Genomic DNA, 17713 nt, shown 5'->3' with positions numbered 1-17713 from the left:
TGTCACACTATTTTTAAATCCTGATTATTACCTGGAGTTTTCCATTGTTCTGAGTTTTCCCTGTCTGAGACTCAGCTGGGCTGAGAAAAGTAACTTACCTCTAAAAGTTTGCTTTAAGTTTGGCATCTATACCAATAAACTAATCAGCTGCTAATTAAATTGTTTTTGTGTCCTGGCCATAATTTTTTTTTTAATTTATTTAAACAGAGACTCTTGTTGCCCAGGCTAGAGTGCAGTGGCACGCCCTCGGCTCACTGCAACCTCCAGGGTTCAAGCAACTCTCCCGCCTCAGCCTCCCAAGTAGCTGGGATTACAAGTACCAGCCACCACACTCAGCTAATTTTTGTATTTTTAGTAGAAACAGGGTTTCACCATGTTGGCCAGGCTGGTCTCAAACTCCTGACCTCAGGTGATCTGCCCACCTTGGCCTCCCAAAGTGCTGGGATTATAGGTGTGAGCCATGGCGCCCAACCTATTTATTATTTTAAATAGAGACAGGGTCTCCCTTTGTTGCCTAGGCTGGTTTTGAACTGTTGACTTCAGGGAATACCCCTTCCTCCGCCTCCCAAGATGCTGGGATTACAGTCATGAACCACTTCACTTGCCCCACAGTTTTTAGATGGACGGAGACAGCAGAAGAAGCCCAAGTCCTTTGCTGAAGTATCACTGTGGCTGCTGCATCTCTTTGATCTATCTACTTGTTCGTTGGAAGGAAATACAAAGTGGTTTGTAGCGAATCTCCACCTGGTTCAAATGAAGGCCCCTTACAGGCCATCCTGTGAATAGTCATCTTACCAGGCATGGACCTGAAATTCACTAGGTTATGATTGCAGACTCAACTCTGCCACTTTGAAAATCAAACGGCAACCATTCTGGTGCCTCTTCTGTGCCTTTGAAGGTTGCCAGCGGTGTTTCATCTTAGTAAGGCCTGTGACACAGGAGGCTTCATCTGAGTGTTGTATCACTCGAGTTATTGTTTCACGTGTCTTACATTTCTGTCCCCCAGGCCACATGTCTTCTGCCCTTTCCAGGCCTGAGAACATGCTTGCTAAACACAACCAAACCACAATGAGGAATGATAAGAGTTCCAGAGACTGAGGAACGTAAGATGGATGCACAACAGAGGTGACAGAAGTGGGGAGAAGCCCTGCTGGGTCAGGCCAGGGACAGTGTTACTCGCCAGGGTTCTCCAGAGAAAGAGAATCGATGGGATGGATGGACAGACGAGAGAGAGAGAGAGAGAGAGGACTCACAGTAGCGAGAGCTGCAAGGCAGGGTGGCAGGCTCGGAGACCCAGGGAAGAATTGGTGTTTCAGCCTGGGAGCAGAATCCTTTCTCAGGAGACCTCAGCCTTTTCTCCTAAGGCTTTCAATTGACATTATGGAGGGTAATATGCTTTACTCAAAGTCTACTGATTTAAATGTTCATCACGTCTAAAATACCTTCACAGCAACAACTGGAATGGCATATGACAAAACAACTGGCCACTGTGGCCTGAAAGTTACTGGGGATTCCATGGTCAGAGGATGGGATTTAAGGATTATGGAAGATATCCCTAGGTCCTTCTGAGAATTCGTGGAAATCAAAATGGGGGTTAGTGGAGGTTCAGGACAGTTTAGGGAACAATTGGGTAGCCTGGGCTCTTTTAGTAAGTATTTGTCGAACCTTAATGAATGGAGTGGTAGGTAAATAGAAAGTTGTGGCGAAACCCCATCTGCACTAAAAATACAAAAATTAGGCGTGATGTCACATACCTGTAATCCCAGTTACTCAGGAGGCCAAGGCATGGGAATCGCTTGAACCCAGGAGGTGGAGGTTGCAGGTTGCAGTGAGCCGAGACTGCACCACTACACTGCAGCCTGGGCAACAGAGAGACGGTCTTTCTTTCCTTTTTTTTAAAGATGGGGTTTCACCATGATGGCCAGGCTGGTCTTGAACTCCTGACCTCAGGTGATCCACCCACCTCAGCCTCCCAAAGTGCTAGGATTACAGGTGTGAGCCACCGTGCCCGGCTTAGGGAGACTGTTTCAAACAAACAAGAAAGCTAAACCATCCATGGTCCCTGCCCTTCAAGGAGTTTGTAATCTAGACAGATAGGATTTGTATAGGCAACAACAAGGCAGATTTAGGCAAAGTGCCATGGGACCACAGATGAGGTGTCTAGGGGAAGAAGTAACATGTCTCTGCCCTCCAGCTGCTCCCTACCTGGTGGAAGGGCTAGTAAACAGATAGCTAGGATGGGACAAGATCAGTACTACCGTAGGGATAGAATACTGTGGGAACACAGGGCAGAGAGGAGGTTGGGGTCACGAGAGGGATACCTATTTTGGCCTGCTGGCTGAGGAGAGGAGGGGGTTTTAGTCAAAGAGTCGCCATTCAAGAACCACAGATGTTCAGTATGGCTGCAGAACCAGAGGTGGGGGTGTGATGAGGGAGCCTGCTGGAGCTGTTTCCATGCGGAGTCTTGAAAGGATAGGAGGCCGAGGCAGGTGGATCACCAGGTCACAAGTTCAAGACCAGCGTGACCAACATGGTGAGACCTTGTCTGTACTAAAAATACAAAAATTAGCCAGGCGTGGTGGCACGCCTGTAATCCCAGCTACTCGGGAGGCTGAGTCAGGAGAATTGCTTGAACCCAGGAGGTGGAGGTTACAATGAGCTGAGATTGCGCCACTGCCCTCCAGCCTGGGTGAGAGAGCAAGAAAGCAAGACTCCATCTCAAAAAAAAAAAAAAAAAAAGGTCAGGAATTCACCTTGGGGCCAGAAATGGCAAATAGGTAGTACCAATGCCGTCACACCTGCACCTCAGCCCGTACTAATCTATCAGTAATTTGTTCTCTTGAGTTGATCTCTACATTTTTCTCAACAGTGTGCTTACTGTCTCATAAGTTGAAACATACTTGCCATTCTCAATGTAGGGACTAGGCCATTGGAGGGCGTCTTGGTCAGCTCTGGCTGTTGTTTTTAAAAGTACCTTAGATTGCTGGCTGAGCATGGTGGCTCATGCCTGTAATCCAAGCACTTTGGGAGGCCAAGGTGGGCGGATCGCTTGAGGTCAAGAGTCTGAGACTAGCCTGGCCAACGTGGTGAAACCCCATTGCTACAAAAAATACAAAAATTAGCTAGGCATGGTGGTGCACACCTGTAATCCCAGTTATTTGGGAGGCTGAGGCAGGAGAATTGCTTGAACCTGGAAGTGGAGGTTGCAGTGAGCTGCACTCCACCCTGGGTGACAGAGTGAGACACAATCTCAAAAAAAAAAAAAAAAAAAAAAAGTACCTTGGATTGGGTAATTTAAACGATATAAATGTACTGTTACAGTTCTGGAAGCTGGGAAGTCCCAGATTGAGGGATCAGCAGGCTCAGTGTTTGGTGAGGGCCTGTTCTCATAGATGGCTCTTTCTGTGTCCTTACATGGTGGAAGGGGGAAACAGGCTCCCTCAAGCCTCTTTATAAGGGCATTAATTCCATTATGAGGGCACAGCCCTCGTGACCCAATCACCTCCCAAAGGCCACGTGTCTCAATACCATCACATTGGGTATTAGGTTCTAGCATAGACACTTTGGAAGGGCACCAGCATTCAGACCATGGCAGAGGGTTTTAAGCAAAGGAGCAATGTGATCCTGTTTGTCTTTTGGGAGAATCACAGTGCTGACTTTAGAAAGGAAATGCAGTGGTGGTAGAGCAAGAAAGCTGGGAAGAGCAGGAGAGACAGTGGATAGAACACACAGGTTTGAGGCATAATCGGATGTGAATGGTGAGGGAAATGGGGGAGCTGACTTCAGTTTGGAGTAAATGAGAAGATCTTAGCCTGGCAGTTTTGCATATCTGTTTGGGGGTTGGGAGGATGGCGCACAACAGCTGAGCGAGTGTATTTGCCAAGAGGAAAGCGATCTAGGCAGCATGGGGCCCTAAGAACTGCCATTCTCTTTCTTCGCTATGTGCACCTGTTCTAAAATGATGTGGGGTAAGATAACACATACCCTCTGTCTTAGGAGTTGTGGGCAGATGCTGTAGGAAACCTGGAGACTTAACCTTCCTTCTGCCATTCCAACCCGTTCATGCCAGAGATGCCCTGCCATTTTCATCCAAGAGGCCAGATGGTCCCTGGCCTTTGAACAGGACTAGACCCAGAGACCACCCACATTCAATGCAAATAAAACTGCAACATCTACCTGGACCCCACTCCCAGACCCCCAGGATCAGATCTTTGGGCTGTGCCAGGTCAGCCCTAATGCTAGATTCCCTCTTCTAGGCCCCCGGACACACACAGACACTGTCCCATGGAAATGGTCGGGCAAGAGGAGTCACGGAGGAAAACAGCCACTCCCTGCCCAGCCAGCTGCCCACCGGCTGTCCACCGCCCACAAGAGGCGATGTCATGCAACTGGGGGCCCAGCCCCTCATTCCTGACAGACCAGAGAGCCAGCTGAGCCCCAGGCCCTTTCCCTCCCACCTCCCCAGCTTAGGAGCAGTGGCAGTACTCGGTGAGGAGCTCCCGGTGAACTATTCATCCCTGCCAGTTCTGGGCCCTGCTACTGGATAAGGCCCATGCTGGAGCTCTGAGACTTAGGTTAGATTCCAGAGGGACCAGCTCTGGTCCAAGTGCTCTGACCTCCTCATGGACCCTAGAGCTTCAGCTGCTCAGTGGAAGACTCAGCTGTCCCAGTTTCCTCCGGGGTGGAGCTGCTGACTTTCCACAGCCAGGCGAGGGCTTGTCCTGAAGAGAGGGGGCGTTACCTAGGCCTTATCCATTAGCTGGGCCACCACCATCTAAGCCCCCACCCCAGGCCAGCCAGGAGTGTCAAGAGCCAGAGCAGGCAGAGCAAAGGGAGGGAAATCTGAGAGCTTATTCTGAGAGAGGCTTGCTTGGGAAGAAGGTACAGATTGAGTACAGATGTCTGAGGAGCCAGAGCGGTGGAGGTTTTGCAAGGAGGCTTCCTGGAGGGAGGAGGAGGGGGATGTGTCCTGGTATGAAGTTGCAGGTGGTGTGCACAACGCTTCCCCCACCGCCCAAGCTTTAAAGGGCTGCAGAAGATAGGATGAGAAGAACAGATGCTAGCCAAGAGACTCAGGCTTAGGAGGAAGCCGTGGAGAGTTGGAGAAGGCAAAGCTTTAAAGGCCTCATATATACTGCCTGGCATTCGAAGGTTAGTGCACCAAGAAGGCGCTCCAGCTGTCTGCCTTCTCCCTGCTGAATTTCACCTGCAGCAGCAGCAGCTTTGATGCAAAAAACTTCCTGACAGGTGTGAGATTCCAGAACTCAGTGACCAAAGTGGAGCTTGGCATCCCAGTTGTGCACAGATCCTCTTGGGAGAAAGAGGGGCCGTGGGAAATCCTGAAACAGGGCTGGGATTCCAGGTGGAGTCTGGTACCAGCCAGCCAGCCTTTCTGGCCGGCTGGAAGATTTTCCACCGAGAGACTCATGGCCACCAGAGGGCATCACCACTCCACAGTGTGGCATCCTGGGCTCTCTGGCCCATCCCTGGAGAGAGAGGGGAGACTGGGAGGAGGATGCAGGCAGAGATCTCTGAGCTCTCAGGGAGCTACCAATGGCTGAATTAAACAGTCTCTGAAGTCAGAAGACCTGAGTTCTAGTCCCTGTTATGATTCTGTCTTTCTCTCCCTGGCTTCAGTTGCCTCTGCTAAATGAGGGCACAATATCCTTTCCAGACTGTACAGCCGTTTCTGGCTCTGAAATCCCAGGATTTAAGGAAATCATACAAAGAGCTTGATAAAAATTGCGTTTCCTGGGTCCGCCCTTACTCTGGGGTTCTCTAGGGCTTTCTCCCTGGCAGGAGGAGGAAACGAGGTGTGAATTTCAGTCCTCTGGTGGTGTTCGCTTGCTTGGAGGCCTGGAGGTGGGCTGCCCTGCATAAAGTGAGGGGAAGTCGGCCTCCACGTCAGCTGAAGGAAGAATGGCTCCACAGGCTGTTAGACACAGGGGCTGTGCCACATCTGTGGCGTCCGCTTCTCCAGGTTTCAAGCAAGGAGATGTGTCCATTAGGTAACCCTCTGTGATAGCCGGGGAGTGGTGGGCTCCTTCACAGAGGAGGTTGTGCAGGATGTCCTTTTGCCAGGTCCTTTTGGGGATAAGCAATGGAATGAATGGAATATATATCATTGCCTCTCCACTTTTTGCCTCCCCCTCCCACCCCCCACAGATGCCGTCTGTCAGGAGCAGGCAACAGACGGTCCCGGGGTCCATCTGTGCTAATGCTTCACAATAGAGTCCCATGTTTCCCCACCGACACCCCCTCGGCCCCTCAGCTGATGGCCACTTGGTGGTGCTAAGGCGGGAGGTGGGAGGAGGGAGAAGGCACTGAGAGAGCTACCTCTTAGCTCCTGGCCGTCCTCAATCCACCCCGGCCCCCCACCCAACAAGCATCCTGCCATCTGGACTTGTGCAATCACTGAGGGGTGGAAAAGCACCCTCTTCCACCCACACCTCTGGTAGGGGATGGAGCCCAGAGGACTGGGGGTGGGGAGGAGAACACAGAGTCAAGGAGACTAGAGAAGGAAGAAAGGAGACTAAGCCAGGTACGAGAACGGAGACAGGCAGGAGGCAGAAAGCCTTTCCTGCCTTCACAGGTGGATGTGGCCATTGCCCCTCTGTGCTCCTTATGCCACATGTCTAACACAGCACACATGCAAGGCACCACTCCCTACCAGGCCAAGAGCCTCTGTAACCCCGGTGCCCAGCCAGTACATGGCACAGTGCAGGGCTCGAACGTTGGACAGCATCACAGAGTGGTTAGACTACAGGCTCTGGAACCAGCCTGTCTGGCTTTGAATTTCCGCTCTGCCGCTGAGTGACTTAGGGCAAGTTACTTACCTTCTCTGGGCCTCAGTTTCTCCATCTGTAAGGGAGGATAATGGTGCTTACTTCATAGGGATGTTAGAAGACCATGTGAGTTAATGCATGTATGTAAAAAGACACACAGAACAAACTGTGTGCATAGCACATGGTAAGTGCTCAATAAATGTTAACTGTGAAGGCATAACAGATTTGGGAGACCTGGGGGAGGAGGGGACAGACAGGGGCACTGCATTGCCGCCTCTGCTTCTTGGCCGATGGGTGCTGGGACATGGAGTCCCCAGCTTGTGCTGCTGACGCCCTGTGGTGGCTAGCCGCTCTTTAGACACCAGACGCTGCCTTCCACTTCCTCCTCTCACTTCTTATTCGGGCACCACTGACGACAGAGACTTCGGCTGGGCCATTCCCGCCTCTCCAACCGCTTGGCAGCCATGGTAACAGCCTGGGGGATGGTCCCTAAGATGGGGTCAGAGAACAGCTGAGTATGGCCATCCCCCTAGCGCTGAACTCCCACTCAGCCTGGGCTCATCCCAGCCTCCTGAGTCAAGTCCATAGTAAGCATCTGTCTGCTGGGAAGCGGGATCAGGGCCCGGTATCAGGAGCTGAGGAAAGGTGTATGCGGCAGGGACCACTCCAGCCCCGCGGAGGGGACAGTCCAGAATTAAGCCTACTGCTTTCCGAGTTTCCACCGCTTCCCTTTCTCCTAGACCTGGGTACGGGGGTGAGAAGGGGCAGCCTCTTTCAGCTCTTCTGGGGCAGCTGTGTCAAGGGAAAATCCTGGGCCCTCTCACTCCCTGGGGGCTTCTGCGCAGTCAGTTCAGGGAGTTTCCTCTCTCCTCCGTCGGGTCTCCACCCCTACTCCTGCGCAGCCCCGCTGCCTCTCCCTGCACTAGACTCTCCTGCAGACCCCTGGATCTCCCTGATTCTCCCCACCTCCCCAAGCTTCTTACTGTGACCTCTAATCATGCCCCCCTCCATGAATCGCCAGAGCTATTCGATCCCAAAATTTCAAACTTGCGCAATGTCCCTTCACAGGCCCCTCCAGGTATCACGTAGCCCCGAGCCCCGCCCCGGGGCCTCGTCCCGCCCCCGGGCCTCGTCGCCCCCTCGCATCGGCGGCTCGGTTTCCCCCACCGAGCGCCCAGCTCCCGCGGGTTCCCGGGCCGTCGAGCGCCGTGGGCGGGGCTCCAGGGCTACGGCGCCCCGGGGGGTGGGCCCTGCGCGCTGGGGGCGAGGCCAACCGAGGCCGCTCCCGGTCCGCCCCAACCCCGCCCCGCTCTCGGAACCTATATAGGGAGGCGACCCGCCGCCCGCCCTGCTGGCATCCCCAAGCCGCCGCCAGCCCCTCCAAGCGAAGCCAGTCCCGTCTCCGAGGGGCGCCCGGCGCCGGAGCCATGACCCTCCGCCGACTCAGGAAGCTGCAGCAGAAGGAGGAGGCGGCGGCCGCCCCGGACCCCGCCGCCCGGGCCCCCGACTCGGAAGTCGCGCCCGCCGCTCCGGCCCGGACCCCGGGACCCCCTGCCGCAGCCGCCACCCCTGGACCCCCAGCGGATGAGCTGTACGCGGCACTGGAGGACTGCCACCCTTCCGAGCTGTACCGCGCCCTCGCTGTGTCCGGGGGCACCCTGCCCCGCCGAAAGGTGCGTCCCCCGCCCGCCCTCGGGACCTGCTCAGCCCCACTCCACCCCCCCGCAGGGCCTGCTGACCCCGCAGTGCCCTCTGCTAGGCGGAGTCCTCCACTTTCTTCCCCGGCCCGCTGTCTCCCTCTACTCCCCGCGGCCCCCGCTGCTCCCAAGGCCGTGGCCCTCGCCTGCACACCGCGCCCAGGCTCCGTGGCTCTCAACTGCGCGCCCCAAGCGCGCCACCCCATAGCGCCCCCTCTCTCCCTCCTAGACTCCTCCCAGCATCCCCCTTCTACTCGCTTCATCTGGCTTTCTGTCCCCCATGCCCCGCCTCCCGGTGGCCAGGTGTCCTGGGTCCCCAGGACCCCCTCGCCTGAGCTCCTCCTTCAGTCTGGGGCAGCGACAACCCCTGACAAGTTGAAGGTCCCAGAGAGGGGCCTGGGTGGGAGAAGCGGGCCGGTGGCTGCGCCGCGTGCCTTATGCTGAGGAAGTGCGTGGGGCGCCGCTGACTCCTGAGAGCACACCCTTCCGAGGGGACTCCCCGATTCCTGGGCTCGGGGCCTGCCGTCTGGCCCCACGTCTGACGTGCGAGGTGTGAGGGCCACGGCTCCCTGGACTTCTGCCGGAACCGGACGCAGTGGGAGGGGTCGCAGGGCGCCCGCGGGGCAGGAAGGATGCGGGCCGCGCCCACCTCTGAGTCCCCCTCCGCCAGCCTCTTCCCCTGGCCCCAGGGGACCTGAGGCTCCGAACGGACACAAGACCAGGTTAAGGAGAGGGGCCTGGTGGCCTTTCCTCACCCAGTCGCCCTCCTTTGCCCCTGGCCCCCAGCTAGCCCCCACACAATGAACAGCTTGTTGAAAATTTGCATTTTATGAAAATCATGTTGAAAGACAAAGGGGTCTCTCTGTGCTGCCCAGTCCTTCCTCCCTGGCCATTTGGGAATTGTCCCCACCCCTGAGGCCAGTCTGGTTCTGGCCTTTCTCTTCCTTGCCTTGGGCAGCTTGGGAGGAGAGTTAGCAAAGGCACAGACCAGAAAGGCCCTGGGCCGCACAGGCACCAAGGAAAAGGGCTGCTCTGGGACTAGACTTCCTCCAAGGACCAAAAAGTTGGGGAGGGTGAGAGACTGGCTTATCAAGGACCCTGAAGAGACAGGAACCTTTATCTCTCATCCTTCTCCTCCAAAAGGACTCCCAACTCTCTCCTTAAGTATAGTGAGACTTACTGACAAATTTGATATCTAAGATGTTTTGTCCCAGAAAGCACAAAATATATGGCAATGGAGAGAGACTCAGGTGTATCTGGCACAGCTGGTCACCTGCAGCTGAGATCCACTGCTTGTCCCTTAAACAGCCTGTACCTGAGGAGACCTGTCACCTCTGTTCCCACATTCTGGCTGGGATTGCCAGCCCTTCAGGCCAGGGTCCCTGACCCCAGCCCTCCCAAGCCATGGTCTGTAGCTGAGAATTAGATGGAGAGACCCAATTGGCAGAGGGTCCTCAGAGCACCTTGATAGGTGAGCTCAGGGGACCCCTGTCCTCTGAATCTCACTGGGGGAGAGCCCCTGCCCCAGCTGTGGGAGTCTGGATGGCCTGAACCTCTACAGATATGGGCCCTAGGGGTGGAGACCATTCTAGAATGATGATCTCCCCACCCGCTGCCAGCGTAGAAACCAGCAAGGGCTTAGAGGTTCATGGATCTGGAACTCGGGAGGATGGCTGTGTCCCTGCAGTCCCAGATGTGAAGGTAAGGCCTGTAGAGAAAGCTGAGGAGTGGTACCAGTAGTGGCACTTGGCAGATAGTTCCACCAGCATCCATGAAGGTTCGGATGTGGAGTTGGGAAGGGGGAGACAGGAAGTGGGTCGCTGTGTCCAGAGCTGGAGCCCAGGCGTGAGCTCTCCCAGGATAGAGGTCTCAGCATCTGCTCAAGGACAGCCCTGCTTCACCTGCTCCTTCCTGACCATCTTCCCACCAGGGCTCAGGATTCCGCTGGAAGAATCTCAGCCAGAGTCCTGAACAGCAGCGGTGAGTCACCAGCACCCAGCCCCTGCCATGGTCCAAAGGGGTGAGGTGCTGGGTTGGGGGGTGCCAGGACAGCATCTCAGCCTAGTCATTCTCCTATCCTTTAAGCATGGCTCCCCCGCTGGGAGTGAGGGGCAGGTGGGGGTGTAGGCTGTGTGAATCAGGTGGCAGAGAAAGGAGGTGGGGACTTTTGAGTCATTAGGTGCTCTTCAACCCACCCCCAGTCCTTGCCAGTTACCCCTCCCTGGGGAGAGCTGGATGAACTGGGTGTGGGAGGTGGGAGGGGGTGTAGGCAAAGTCTGTGGGGAATGTCCTAACAGAGGCATCCTCGGGTCCCCAATCCCTCCCAGCCTCGGCAAACCCCACGGGCCCAGACCTTAGCCAGGCTGTGTCCAGCTGCTTGGGGCTGGCTACCCCTGCCTCCAGAATGTCAGTCGTCTTCTGGTCCCAGCCTGTGGCAGCCCTCTCTGGAGGGATCTGAGTGTGGGCCAAAGTAGGTGCTGACTCCAGGCCGTGGGACCCCACAGTTTCCCCTCTCTACTCATGTCCCATTCCCGATTTGGGCCTTACTTTCAGCAAACTGTGGCCTGCTGGCCAGATTGGCCTGTTTGGCCCTTGAGCTGGTAATTTTTAAAGAGTTATAAAAATAAAAACAAGGAACGGTATATGACAGAGGTCATAAAGGGCCTACAAAGAAAGCCTAAAATATTTACCCTCTGGCCCTTCACAGAAAAAGTTTGTTGACCCTTCCAGAAAACCCTAGAACATTGGGGTAGCTACCCTGCTCCCTGCCCCAATAGCACAGAGAGTGGAAAGGGCTGCTGTTCAGAGCTAGAGGGGCTCGGGTTGGAGTGGGGAGCTGCTGCTCAGCATTTGGGGAGTAACTGGGTCAAGCTGGGAGCGGAGGAGCCTGGTCTCCAGGGCCTTTCCGAGGCTGAGCTACTTGAAGGGGACTTTGGAGGCTGCTTTAACTCTGCCTCTGGCTGGGTGGGAAGGAAGGGGGTAGGAGTGGGCAGAGGAAACTCTGGGCTCCCCCAGCAGGCGAGGATCTGGAGCGGCTCCAGACCATTGTGTCCAGCGGGCAGGCCTTCAGTGCGGGAAGGGGCGGCCTTGAGGCTCCCCTCCCCCAGCCCCCACATCTGGTGGGCTGGCCCCAGCGCAGCTGGGAGGAGCAGCTGTGGTCTTGCTGAGCCTCGTGACTGGCCTCTGGGGGTGGGGCCTGTCCTCTCTCCCCAAAGCTGTGGAGCAGAGGAGGCTCCAGGCTGTGACTGAATCTGGGGCCTCAGCTCAGTAAGTGGTACTGTGGGGCTCACTGGAAAGCTGGGATATGGCTGAAAAACTCAGTGGGCCCATCCCACAGGGGACCGGCCCTTCTCTGTGCCTCCCTCCCACCTCTAGAGGCTGGATTGGTTCTCTGTGGCTCCACGAGGCTGATTTCAGCTAGGTATGGGAAAGACATTCCTATACTCTGTGATGAGACTGAACTGTCACTGGAGTGAGTCCTGCTGGAATATTCTAGACCAGCCACCAGTATCCAGGGAGACCCAGGCTCCAGGACTGCTACACCTTTTAATCCTGATAGACTTGACCCCTGTGTCTCTTGCAGGAAAGTGCTGACGTTGGAGAAGGAGGATAACCAGACCTTTGGCTTTGAGATCCAGGTGGAAGAAACTGCACATGGGGGCGGAGTGGGGGGTAGATGGCCAGCCTGAGGGATGAATGGACTTGCCCCAACCCTGAGCTGAGGGTCCCCTTGTCCATTACAGACTTATGGCCTTCACCACCGGGAGGAGCAGCGCGTGGAAATGGTGACCTTTGTCTGCCGAGTTCATGAGTCTAGCCCTGCCCAGCTGGCTGGGCTCACACCAGGTGGGGCCTGGGCCCAGGACAGGGGTCTGGGAAGGGGATAGGACCTCCCAAGCAGAGAGGGTGAGAAATCTCTCCTGAAACCTGTTCCTTTTCCTCCTCCTTCTTTCACAAGCCAGAAAGAAGAATGGATAGAACCTGGGCTTTGGATCTAGGCAAATTTGCCATGTACTGTGTGGTCTTGCATAGTCCCATCTATAAAATGGGGGTAATAATGCATCCAAACATCACAGTGCAGCAGGGGGATTCCCTGGGAACAGAGCCAGGGCCTAATTAATGGTGGACGCTGCTGCTGCTGCTGCTGCTGCTCTGCTTCCTCCCAGCAGCCTGGCAGTCAGCACGGGCAGGAGCCGGGGAGGAAGTGACAATCCATTAGCTCTGCTTGAGATTGGAGAGCAGGCCAGTCCTGCCCCCAGATAGGCCCAGCACTGAGGAACCGATGTTACTCCCTTTAAAAAAATTAAAAACATTTTTTTTAAGAGACAGGGCCTCACTCTGTCACCAAGGCTGAAGTGCAGTGGCATAATTACATAACTCAAGATAACCTTGAACTCCTGTGCTGAAGCGATCCTCCTCCTGCCTCTGCCTCCCAAAGCAATATGTTACTTCCTCTAACAAGGAAATTATGCCTCAGTAGGAGACCCTGGATTGAGCAGATCTAGAGTCCCCATGTTCCAGGAAGGGCAGCCTGAAACTATATGAATCAATCCCTGCTCCACCATCTTTGCCCCTAAGCCCCTACCTCCCTCCCACTCACCAGCAGCTCTTGCTAGCTCTCTTAGTCCATTTTCTGTTACCGTAACAGAATACCTGAGATTGGGTGATTATAAAGAAGAGAGGTTTATTTAGCTCATAGTTCTGGAGGCTGGGAAGTTCAAGACTGGGAGGCCGCACTGGGTGAGGGCCTCATGCTGCGTTCTGACATGATGGATGGCAGCTCGTGGCAGGAGCGCCTGCAAGAGTGGCAGGTAGGTACATGTGAAAGAGACAAAACACGGGTGATCTTGCTTTATAGCCACCCACTCTGCAGGTAACTAAACCAGTCCTGCCAGAGCAAGAACTCACTCCCCAAAACAGCATGAATCCCTTCATGAGGGCGGATCCTTCATGGCCCAAATGCCTCTTGAAGGAAGGTCCTACCATCTCTCAACACTGTTACATTGGGGATGAAGCCTCAACCTGAGTTTTGGGGACAAACCATATTTAAACCATAGCAGTAGCCAGGTGGTATACCACAACTTCACAAGGCAGTTTCACATCCACCCTCCCTCCCTGTCGTCCCTGAAGCAGCCACAGCAGGGATCCATACCCTTTTTACAGATGGGAAAGGGGCCCTGAGACTGGGCACCTGTGCCTGAGGTTGGGAGGCTCTGCAGTGTGCGGGGCCAGGCATTCCCTGTGCTTCCCTCTCACCACCAGAGGTTGATTCTCTGTGGCTCCATGAGGCTCTGCCATTCCTGGGGCCAGGGTCAGTTCCTATCGAGGTGCTGCCCACCTGCCCCTCCCTGAATTTTGACTGGGTCTCATGGCCAGCGTGGACTGGACAGAAATAACCAACTCTGAGGACAGCCCAGGGTCCTGGGTGGGCTTAGCTTTGGGACAGAGCTTCTCGAGGGTGGAGTGAGGGTGCTAGGTGTATGAGGTCCCTGTCCTTTGGCTGGGGTTCACTAGAGGCCCAGAAGAATGGCTGTGGTTCTGTGTGTTTGGATCGGGTACGAGAGATGTCAGAGGAGGGCCACCTAGAACCATGAGAAGTTGGAGGAGGGAGTTGAGGAGCATTCCTTGGAGTTACTACCCTCCTCCTCCCCTTTCTGACTAAGGTAGGAGGCTGGAATTCTAACATGCCCCCTGGAGCAAATCTAACCCCTATGTCCGCCTGGCAGGGGACACCATTGCCAGCGTCAATGGCCTGAATGTGGAAGGCATCCGGCATCGAGAGATTGTGGACATCATTAAAGCATCAGGCAACGTTCTCAGGTATGTCTGGGAGCTGCATGCCTGAGGACTCCGGAGCTCAGCCTCTTGGTATTTCCTCAGCCTGTGGCTCACTCGACCTTTGATTCCCCAATCTCAGATTGGAAACTCTGTACGGAACGTCAATTCGGAAGGCGGAACTGGAGGCTCGTCTGCAGTACCTGAAGGTAGGCGCAGATAACGTCTAACCTCCACCCTCCTCTTCCCAAGCGCCTACCCTGTGGGGTGGTCATTTATATCCGAATCTCCTTTAAACCGAAGGTTTCTGCTGTCTACTCCCTGATCCCTTATCTGTACCTATGTCCTGCTGGTTTCCTGCTAGTTCGTGACAGTGGGGTGGTGGTTGTCTCTTGCAGCAAACCCTGTATGAGAAGTGGGGAGAGTACAGGTCCCTAATGGTGCAGGAGCAGCGGCTGGTGCATGGTGAGTAGGTCTGCGCTTCCTCCTCGGAACTGGTGGGCTCTAGTAAAGAAAGGTTTACTAGCAAACCTCTAAAGTTAAGCAAGGTTTGTTGAGCTACTACTTTGGATACTGCCGTACCCACGTTTCTGGCTATTCTCACACTAGCCCTCTGCAGGTAAGTAACAGATAGTGTCATCTTCACTTCACAGAGGGGAACACCAGGGCTCAGTCTGTGTCAATTCTTTCGGAGGGTCTTATGTGCTAAGCGACGCCCATAAGGATCTGAGTGATCATTTCTGATTTGCGGGTGAGGGAAGTAGGGGCTCAGGTCTGTGCCCGGCCAGGGCCACACAGAGGGTCAGCAGGACGGAGTGGAGATGCCTCGCCTAGGCCCTCCGAGCCTTTGCGGAGGACACCACCGCCCAGGCCTGACCCGCCCCCCACCGCCTCCCCCGTCTCCACGCAGGCCTGGTGGTGAAGGACCCCAGCATCTACGACACGCTGGAGTCGGTGCGCTCCTGCCTGTATGGCGCGGGCCTGCTCCCGGGCTCGCTGCCCTTCGGGCCTCTGCTCGCCGTGCCCGGGCGTCCCCGCGGAGGCGCCCGGCGGACCAGGGGCGACACCGACGACGCCGTCTACCACACGTGCTTCTTCGGGGACTCCGAGCCGCCGGCGCTGCCGCCTCTGCCGCCCCCGGCCCGCGCCCTAGGCCCGGGCCCCGCCGATACCCCTGCTGTGGGGCCGGGCCCCGGGGCGCGGGCCGCGCTGAGCCGCAGCGCCAGTGTGCGGTGCGCGGGCCCCTGCGGGGGCGGAGGCGGGGGCGCGCCAGGCGCGCTCTGGACTGAGGCCCGCGAGCAGGTCCTGTGCGGCCCCGGCCTGCGCAAAACCAAGTACCGCAGCTTCCGCCGGCGGCTGCTCAAGTTCATCCCCGGACTCAACCGCTCCCTGGAGGAGGAGGAGAGCCAGCTGTAGGGGCGGGGGCGGGCAGGGAGGTATTTATTTATTTATTCGCAACAGCCAGCGCTGAAAGAGGGGGAGGCCGGGCCAAGAGGACCCCAGGAGCCCAGAGCAGCGGGAGAGGGTCCTTGCGAGCCCCGCCCCTTCTGGTCTGTTCCGGCTGGTGTCTGCTGAGGGAGTGGGGGGCCCAGGCCCTTCCCTTCTCTTTCACTAAGCCACAGTGGGAGCTGGGGGCAGGGGGAAACCCAGGCAATCGGGGGCCAAAGATGGGGGTGCTCGCCTACAGTCTCAACTGTAGTGCCTTGTGGGGTATCCTGGAACACCCTCCCAGCAGGGGGTGGGAACCCTGTCCCACGAAGCCCTCTCCTCAGCTTTACTTGCTCCCCCGCCCTTAGCCTTGGGGAGAAATGGCCCATGGTGGGCTGACCCCCCACCCTCCACACACACCGTTCCCTGACCCAGTGGGCCCCGAGGGGCATCAGGTGCTGGGCCTCCTGCGTCCTGGCCTTGACCCCTAAGGGCTTGGCCCCTCCCAGGGGCTTGTAACTAAGTCGGGTCCTGCCGGGCAGGGGGTCTGTGTTCTGTGCCCCTTGGGGGACAGGAACCGGCAAGTTCAGGTGGGGTGGGGACAGCACAGACTGTTCCACCGTTCTACATATTGTTGCTTCTGAACCACAAGCTGTATAAAATGGATGGTTTTTTGCATCTGTGTCAGTGTGGTGACTGCCTGAGGGGAAGGATTGGGGTGGGACAAGCTCTGACTCCTCCATTCCAACCACCCACCCCCAACACAAACGCACATGTTATTTTCTTGCAGCCTGAAGCCAGGGAAATAGTCTGGGAGATTTAAATTTACATGTACAGGCCTGAGCTGGAGGCCCCACACTTCAGAACTTGAGCCTCCCTCCCCAAATACCCACAGCAGCTGGTGGCCAAGGCTTGCCTCAAGTACTTAACCATCCCTATAGAAATACATGTGCTTGGCAAGCCTTTCCTCCCAGCCTCTGAGGTCTGCCTTGAGGGGCACAAGCCAGATCTGAAGGGACCTGAGCCATTATCCACCTGGCCTGTGATGGGCCCCATCACAGATTACTCTGTTGTTCTAGAACTCTTCTGTGGTTTCCAATACTCCCAGGATGAGTTTTTTGTTGTTGTTTTTTTGAGATGGGAGTCTCCCTCTGTCACCCAGGCTGGAGTGCAGTGGCTCAATCTTGGCTCATTGCAACCTCTGTCTCCCGGGTTCAAGCAATTCTCCTGCCTCAGCCTCCCAAGTAGCTGGGACTACCAGGTGCGTACCACCAAACCCAGCTAATTTTTGTATTTTTAGTAGAGACAGGGTTTCACCATGTTGGCCAAGATGGTCTCGATCTCTTGACCTCATGCTCGGCCTGCCAAGGCCTCCCAAAGTGCTGGGATTACAGGTGTGAGCCACCGTGCCAGGCCTAATTGTTGTATTTTTAGTAGAGACGGAGTTTCACCATGTTGGCCAAACTGGTTTCAAACTCCTGACCTCACATGATCTGCCCGCCTTAGCCTCCCAAAATGTTGAGATCACATGCTTGACTCACCACGCCTGCCTTCCAGAATGAGATTCTGACCCTTGCCAGCCTCTGCTTCTCCCTGCTTTGACTGTGCTGCTGGCTGTACCTGGTACACTTCAGTCCTCAGCCCTGCCTTCCAAAGACCTTCCCACCCAGTGGAAAATACAGTCATAGCCTCCTCTGTGACAGCGCTGTTGTATACTCATCGCAATCTGAGACTGTCTTGACTTTTATGGGTTTATCTTTGCCTGCCCTCCCCACCTGGGAGGATGCACGCTTCTTGCAGTAGGGCTCAGAAGCCTTTTCTGTCTTCACTGCTTTATTCTTGCCTGATCCTAGCACATGGTAGACCCTCAAGGCAGTGTGTGCTAGAATAGAGTGTGCTCATGCATCTCCAAGTGATGGTCACGACCTTCCTTGAAGTGACCTGCCTGGTGTCATACAGCAAGCTAGTGGCAGACCTGGGCCTGGGACTTGAGGTCCCTGCTCCAGTGCTCCTCCTGGGCAGTAACCA

The 17713-nt window shown here is 55.7% G+C and overlaps 1 protein-coding gene across 2 annotated transcripts; it reads left to right on the top strand.

Moving 5' to 3' along the window:
- Window positions 1–8131: 8131 nt before the first annotated feature.
- GRASP (general receptor for phosphoinositides 1 associated scaffold protein) lies at window positions 8132–16365 on the top strand. 2 transcript variants are annotated; one of them, XM_032293428.1, is made up of 8 exons: window positions 8132–8458; window positions 10413–10462; window positions 12066–12120; window positions 12226–12328; window positions 14209–14302; window positions 14400–14466; window positions 14656–14722; window positions 15168–16365. In XM_032293428.1, the coding sequence occupies exons 1-8, from the start codon at window positions 8213–8215 to the stop codon at window positions 15671–15673; spliced, it is 1188 nt and encodes a 395-aa protein (XP_032149319.1). In that variant the 5' UTR covers window positions 8132–8212; the 3' UTR covers window positions 15674–16365. The 2 variants fall into 2 exon arrangements, with proteins under 2 accessions (XP_032149319.1, XP_032149328.1); XM_032293437.1 differs by lacking the exon at window positions 8132–8458 and adding an exon at window positions 8487–9953.
- The last annotated feature ends 1348 nt before the right edge of the window (window positions 16366–17713 follow it).

This window comes from Sapajus apella, unplaced genomic scaffold (genome assembly GCF_009761245.1).
Source record: "Sapajus apella isolate SASKATOON/1434 unplaced genomic scaffold, GSC_monkey_1.0 scaffold2, whole genome shotgun sequence".
NCBI lineage: Eukaryota > Metazoa > Chordata > Mammalia > Primates > Cebidae > Sapajus > Sapajus apella.
This window is presented reverse-complemented; position numbering and strand designations above follow the sequence as displayed.

Coding starts and splice junctions, on each gene's coding strand:
- GRASP (XM_032293428.1), top strand. CDS start 8,213: ATGACCCTCCGCCGACTCAGGAAGCTGCAGCAGAAGGAGGAGGCGGCG. Junction 8,459..10,412: donor GCACCCTGCCCCGCCGAAAG/GTGCGTCCCCCG, acceptor TCTTCCCACCAG/GGCTCAGGATTCCGCTGGAA. Junction 14,723..15,167: donor GGAGCAGCGGCTGGTGCATG/GTGAGTAGGTCT, acceptor GTCTCCACGCAG/GCCTGGTGGTGAAGGACCCC.